Here is a 7,741-nt window from a genome sequence, read left to right as displayed (position 1 = left end):
CTTCCACTCATCATATTTTTAAGCAGCCAAACCCAAGACATTCATTTGAGTGTTCTATTCCCTTCTAATGTGCCATTTGATCTGTAAACCTATTCCACTTGATCCAATATGCTTTCACAGTAAAGTGAATTTATCTCTGACCCATAAGCACTGTCAGTTAAACGAACACTCTGGATTTTATAGTGTATGTACTTACACTAATGTCAGTGACCTTGGAAACCACTGGCTGCCAAACAAACTCAATAAGAAGTGTGATTAGACAGTTGCTGTCTTGTAAACTCTGTGAGAAGTGGTAACCTATCTCTCGTCTGAGGGGGAGCAGACATTTCCTCTTCACAAATTATGTGGGAAAAAAATGTGTGTCTGTGTGGCATACAAAGGCGAAAGAGGCAGGGGTCGAGCTTTTCATCGTTGTATTGTTCTGTAAACGTTTTCACTTTAAAATTTTCTACAACATTTGGATCAGCTCAGTGTGGAAGCCTGGACATGTCAATCCGTCACTCCAAACCCCACCCCCAAAACAGAGCTGTCAGAACACTTATCCCCCTCCCCCCAACAGAAAACAAAACAAACAAAAAAACTTCACCATAAAGCCACTCACTCAGCCATGAATCATCATCAACCTCCTCTCGCTAGTCGCTACCATGTCCACAACAGAGATGACCCAATTTAAATGTCACATCTACTCGTAAACCCCTTCCTCCACTGGAGGAAGCTCAACGGTTTTTAACCTTTATTTATGTATTTATTTATTTATGCATTTCTTTTTCAAGGAAGTCACCTCTTCTCCTCTGCCCTCAGACTCCACAGAGGCATCATTATAAAAACAGTTAAGGAATAAAGGAAGCATGATGGCAGATAGTAGAACCGTACAGGAGTGATATGAAGAGAAATGTGAGAGGCGTTTGTAGCAGACGCTTGCTTCTTTCACGAGACGCTGCTCGAAAAGAGCCCTGCGCGTCTGCTTCCTGTAGTCGTGTAAGTAGCACATATGGTGGCTAATAGCATGGGATATGTCTTCTGCCTGCCGCTGCTCTTCATAATCCATAATTCCACATTTTATTTTCTTCTTTTGGCGTACTAGATCCTATGCTCTGTCCCTATGGACCCCCCCCCCCCAACCCCCACGCCCCAGACTGCAGTGAAGCAAACAAAAGGCCCTCTGATACACCAACAACAAATCCCCTCTCAGCCATCTAGGTACTACGTGAAGCCTGATTTACACGTAGTTGTGTGCGTGTGTGTGTGTGTGTGTGTGTGTGTGTGCGTGTCGTGCATAGAAAAAATAGCAGATCTACTACTACGATTTTCGGGGCACGAGACCTGCAAGCAACTAAGTGTAACTCAGGCCTGAGACTTCAAACTTTGTTCTGTTCAGAATAGGAAAAGAAAAAAAATAACTGGGAAGCTGCAACGACTGAAGCAGTGCTAACCTGATCTACTGTACCTCTCTGGTGCTTATGAAAGAGCAGCGACACTGGTCTGAGACCTGTTTGTTCTGAAGTAGTGCTAACCTGATCTACCTCTCTGGTGCTTATGAAAGAGCAGCGACACTGATCTGAGACCCGTTTGTTCTGATGCACTGGGAGGAGCCGGGACGGGCATGGAGTCATCAAGCTCACAGATGTGTGTTTACTCACTCACACACTCTCTCTCTCACACTCTCTCTCTCTCTCTCTCTCTCACACACACACACACACACACACACACACACACACACACACACACACACACACACACACACACACACACACACACACATGCGCATGCATGCACACGCGTGCGCACATGCACACACATGCACACACACATACACACACACACTCCACTGGAAGGAAGAAGCCCTTGGAGTGTACAGTCTGTTACGAATAAGTTATGACAAAATTGATTAAAGTGACAGATTAGCAAGTGCTTACCTGTACGCACAGAATACGTGTGTGCTGCTACTGTATGTCATGTTCCTATATGTTTTGAACACTACGTTAGGCAGTGAACATGAGTTAGATATGCACAGGCCTGTGTGTGTGTGTGTGTGTGTGTGTAATCTATATGTTAAACACCTTCAAATACAACAGAAACAGACAGTTACAGAAAGTACTATAGTCATGTAAAAAAACAAACTGGACATAGAAATCTCAAGATATCACAAACAGACTATCTATTTGTCTCTAGATCTCTGCTGAGGGCAGATGCATTCTGTTTCCTTTTTGGGTCCTCTATATGGAGTCCCATTTCTGCAGGGCTGAGCACTCAGTCTGTAGGGTGAAATGCCATGGACCAACAGTAGAGGGAGACATATGCTGCCGCAGGACTCAAGGAGGGGCTCTCACAGAGGGCGTACATGACGCAGTTGTGCAAGCACGCACACATGCACGCACGCACACACGCATGCATGCACGCACGCACATACATACAAACGCAATCAAACAAGCAAACACACACAAATGACGTCCTTCTTCATATTAGTTCACCAGAGTTCATTTTCAAAATCTGCTATAAAATTAAATAAAATAAAAAAATAAAAACCAAAAAAGCAAAGAATTAGCCCCCTTCAAGCACTCATACATTCAGGCACACACACGCACACACTCACTCGCAAGAGGCAGTCAGTAAACGTAAGTGATGAGTTGTGGTGGTGGCGGTGGGGAGGGAGGGGGGGTGGACTGTATTGTCCAGGGAAGCTGTGAGCACAGAACCTTGACCTCCACCAGTCTGTTTTATATCCACACACAGAACCTTGACCTCCACCAGTCTGTTTTATATCCACACACAGGACCAAGTCTCTCTCTCTGCACAGAATTATAATCTCAACAAGCAGTCACTGCCTCCAAGAAAAGGAGTCTCTCAAGTTCTCTTTTTTGTCCCCACCCCCTGATGAGGGGCTAAAACGCAGTCCTCCTTCAGAGCTCTCCGTCCACACAAACGGGAAACAGAGACAGTGCAGTTCAGCTTTCTGGGGGTAATGCGTCTCTCTGTCCCGTTTCGCTGGGGGAAAACCATTCCTTTTCCTGTTGGAGGATTCCCGATCACAAAGTCCCTTGTTTGTTTCGCTCTGGCCCGGGCTTGCTGTGTGTGTGTGAGTGCATGTGCGTGTGTGTGCGGTGATCAGAAGATCTCTGGCAGTGTGACATTGCGAAGCAGCCACTGTTGGGAGCGTGTGTGCGTACAGTCTTTCACACTGGGAACCTGACTGTCCTCTTCACTCGCCTTGTCCAGGCACTGGTTACTGTTGACGTGGATCAGGGTCAGCTTCTACACATGGAAGCATGCACGCACACACGCACGCACGTGCGCGCACACGCACGCACACACACACACACACACACACACACACACACACACACACACACACACACACACACACACACACACACACACACACACACACACACACAAACATTGATTCGTTGAAGGAAATTATAATCAGTCACACTGAAGCCATATACATTCCTGGACTATCTACACGTACTGCACACTAGGGCATTAACGACTTGAGATTTTTCAAGTCGACTTGTCAGACAGCAAAGTCGAAGTTGTATCGATAAATCGTTTTATGCGGTGGGGGGGGGGGGGGGGGTCTTAACAGGGGCGGGTGGAGGTGCCGCATGTCAAACAAAGCACTGCGCATTCAGTCAGTGGCCTCTCAGTCTCCAATATGACACAGTGCATGTATCATCTATATCAGAGGTTCCCAAACACCGGTGCCGGTCCGCGGGACACGTGCCACTGGTACGCGAGAGGGGAATTCCAAGTTTTGCGTTGTTTAAAAATCCATTTGAAAACACTGAGAAAAGAGGACAAACTGATGGCCGTTGCGCGTATAGCGCGACGCTCAATCACCCATTGGAATGCAAATGCTTGCCTTTCAGGCTGCCTTTATATGATCCTACTCGTCTCTTTGAAAACGCTTCTGATTGTGGGGGGGGGGGGGGGGGACGACGACGACGACGACAACGGGGACCGAACGGCGGTGAAAAGTTGACTTCACTGACTGATTTATTGGTATCTTTGACAGCAGCAGCTGTAGGCTATTTTGTCACGATCGCGTTAATGAAACCAAACGCTACACGCGGTGCCGGTACAGGATTATTTTTTCATGTGAATCATGTCAAAATTAAAAGATGATGTTATCCAGGTGAAGTAGTGGTATTGGCACACAGCGCAGCAGCAGCGCAGCAGCAGCAGCGGCCCGAGAACACAATAAGAGATATAACATTATTATTCTCCTCCTCCTCCTCCAACAACTCGATAACGTTCTCATGTTAGTTTGTTACTTATTTTCTGAGCCATGCAAATAAACAACAACCAGCACTGACCGGAGACGGAGAGGTTCATGTGCGTAAAGCTTAACCAGAAACAGGACAGTCATTGCGTCAGCACGGATGTAGCCTCGGAAACCCAGACGTTATATTTCCAGCACGGAGGTGAGGGGGATATCGTTTGGGGGTAACGTTTGCGTGCTTCTATCTGTTACTTCTCTGACACAGCGCAGTTCAAACTCCAAATTCAGCCAGTCAATAGTGGGACACCGCGCGCTGAGAGCCACATACACAGCTGCATTTGGTTTTTAATTAAGGGCGTGTTCTGAATGCATTGCAACCTAATAGGCGAGTGCACTCCGGTGCATATGCAAAGGGAAAGAATGACTTCTGTCCGTGACAATAATCCATGCTACAGTTTGAATTATGTACACTACACACGCAGTGACGCACACATAGAGCAAAAAATATGATAAATATGAAATATGAACAACTTTCGACTTATCCTAATCCGAATCGACTCGTGATAATTTATCGATAAATCGATAATTTTTTTGATGAATGCCCTACTGCACACAGACATTTTATTTTTACCATCACATAAGCCGGGGTTTCATTCCAAATCGCTACATTACTCCTTTGCAAAATGAAATAAAGAAAGAAAGAAACAAACAAAAAAACATTGTTTTGTTTCTGTGATTAAAATAAAAAAATTGGCAACAACAGTGAACTTCACTTTTGGGTAGGTTTTCTTCCTTTGAAGTCAGATATCCTCTACTCACCACAGGGTCGTAGTCCCACAGCTGGTTGCCCTTGAGGTGATGACACTTGAGCATCATGACGGGTCCGTTGAGCTTGGACACGTCCAGACACAGGTCGTCTGTCCTTATCTCCTTGTTGGCTGTGTAGGAGAACACCTAAAGGAGACAAATAACATCCATACTGTATTTGTGTAGACAAATATACATTTGACCCCTAAAAATATATAATTTTCTTATTTAGAATCAATCAAATCCACCAAGATTTGAGGGATAAAACAACTGGAAGAATTTGGAGGAATTATGTGATGCATTTTCTATTCTAGCATTTCAGGAGGGCATTCTAGACCAGAGGGAAAAAACTGAAAATGACTTATTATATAATTCACATTATATAATTATATATCACATTATGTAATGTAATACATTTTGTCTCTCGTGTATCTTTTGTGAAATACTTCAAAGTAGTTACTTCTCATAAAGATGGCAAAAATCCTTTTACAGTGTACAATCTAGGGATGCCCCGGGATATAATTGTCCAAAATAAAAATGTGGGTTTCCGAACTTTCCGATCCACAGTTTTGGCATTTGTGCTTTCTTTTGGACAGTGAGACAGTGAGAGAGAGACAGGAAAGGTGGGAGACAGAGGGTTGATGACAAGCAGCAAAGAGCCTGGGGGCAGATTTGAACCGGGGCAAGCTGCAGGAAGCACCTAAGCCTAATTTATGCGATATGCACTCTTACACTGCCACATGAGTCACTCACTCTGCAAAGAAAGAATGCACTTATGTTGTTTTTTACAGCCGTTTGTTGATGGATCATGTGTGAACAATACGAGTGGATTGACTTTACAGACATGTAGCATTGCAAAAGCAATTGTGCTTCGGGGACAAATAAAGTTGAAGTTGAAGAACGAGCAAGCTAGATTTTGAAAGAAAATGCGGTCTAGCGGTCACTTGTAATATCTGCCATGTGAGGCATTTGATTACATTTTGGTAACTGTAAAGGAATAGTTCAATTTTTGTCTCCACCAGGCCGAAGGCATGTGGGGAGAGTATGTTTTGCACTCCGTCCGTCCGTGTGTCCGTCCGTGTGTGTGTCCGTCCGTGTGTCCGTCCGTCCGTCCGTGTGTCCGTGAGCAGCTAATCTCGGCCACCGTTAACCCGGTCGATGCCAAATTTTGCACACACACTCCCTGGATGCCAACGATGAACCTCTGCCCCAAACTTTCCAGAACGGCCTGTTATAGCGCCACCAGGAGGCCGCTTTGTGCAAAACAACTTTTTGCACAGTACACCTACAGATTTTGTCCAAACATCACGCAAATTGGTACACAGTGGGGAGAGTATGTTTTGCACTCCGTCCGTCCGTGTGTCCGTCCGTGTGTGTGTCCGTCCGTGTGTCCGTCCGTCCGTGTGTCCGTGAGCAGCTAATCTCGGCCACCGTTAACCCGGTCGATGCCAAATTTTGCACACACACTCCCTGGATGCCAACGATGAACCTCTGCCCCAAACTTTCCAGAACGGCCTGTTATAGCGCCACCAGGAGGCCGCTTTGTGCAAAACAACTTTTTGCACAGTACACCTACAGATTTTGTCCAAACATCACGCAAATTGGTACACAGTCTCTCTAGAGCCATTCAACGAAACGGGTCTTTCAGATTTCTCAGACTCCATCCTGATTGGTTAAGATTGGCTTCCAAAGTTCACAGGAGTGCTCAGTTTCAAACAAAATGCTGCAAATCATGAACACATCGCGTGATTTCCGTGAAATTGTGCACCCACATTCCCACTAGGCCGAGGACGAAATGCCACATGAACAATTTCAACTCAGCCTCAAGGTGGCGCTATAACTGGCCGAAAACTGTTTTTACCTCTAACTGCACGGATCTGTGGATAACTTTGTATGCCAACTCCCTAGAGGCCAAGGAAAAACCTTTGTCTGGAATTTTTCACATCTGCTCTTTATAGCGCCACCAGGAGGCCGACATATGTAAAACACATTTTCTATTATTACCCCTTCAGATTTTATCCAAATTTCGCGCACATCGGTACACATGATCTCCATAGTCATGTGATCAAGACAGGATTTTTTGATTTCTCATATTCCATCCTGATTGGCCACGATTGGCTCCTACAGTTTTCAGGAGTAGCAAATGGCCACAACTCCTCAACGCAGCGTCCGATTGCGATGAAACTGTGCACGCATATTCCCACTAGGCTGAGGAAGAATCCTGGTGGAGACCTGTGCCGATTGGCACTTTATCTAGTTATATTTGATTTAGAAGTCGCACATATCAAAATTCTTGTCAAATAGTTTAAAATCGGCACAATGCCTATACGGTTAATGAGAAATGTCCACTGTCAGCTTGTTATCAATTTTTTGTAATGCTATTACAAAAGCAGAGAATCTGCTAGTCTGTATTTAACTATTCCTTTTAATGTGTGTGGAAGTTTGCAATGTGCATCTGTATTGTGTGAAAACATGAAGATTAAATATGGATACTTTCTATTAAATACCTCGGATCGTGGGCATGCTTCAGTATGGTACCTTGTCACCTGGCTGATCGATTAATCTACAGCGAACCAAATGTACTCTCCCCCCCCCCCTCAAAGCCTCATAGAAAGGCAGCTGCCATATTCTATTCGAGTCACATAATGTGCTGTTTTCAGATGCATAATGCCTATCCCCCTTTAAAATAATAATAATAATAATGATACTATC

At 44.9% G+C, this 7,741-nt stretch overlaps 1 protein-coding gene across 4 annotated transcripts in view; it reads right to left on the bottom strand.

Moving 5' to 3' along the window:
* Positions 1-544: 544 nt before the first annotated feature.
* galnt1 (UDP-N-acetyl-alpha-D-galactosamine:polypeptide N-acetylgalactosaminyltransferase 1) overlaps positions 545-7,741 on the bottom strand; it is a 66,405-nt gene continuing 59,208 nt past the window's right edge. For 2 of the 4 annotated variants that reach the window (XM_083761766.1, XM_083761768.1), the window contains 2 exons: positions 5,042-5,176; positions 546-3,252 (listed from right to left, as the gene is read on the bottom strand). In XM_083761766.1, the coding sequence (XP_083617892.1) occupies positions 3,106-3,252; positions 5,042-5,176 (282 nt within the window). In that variant the 3' untranslated portion in view covers positions 546-3,105. Of the gene's footprint in view, positions 3,253-5,041; positions 5,177-7,741 lie in introns of all 4 variants that reach the window. The other 2 variants (XR_014569080.1, XM_083761767.1) reach the window with 2 other exon arrangements.

This window comes from Protomyctophum parallelum, assembly GCF_964188405.1.
Source record: "Protomyctophum parallelum genome assembly, chromosome: 3".
Lineage (NCBI taxonomy): Eukaryota > Metazoa > Chordata > Actinopteri > Myctophiformes > Myctophidae > Protomyctophum > Protomyctophum parallelum.
This window is presented reverse-complemented; position numbering and strand designations above follow the sequence as displayed.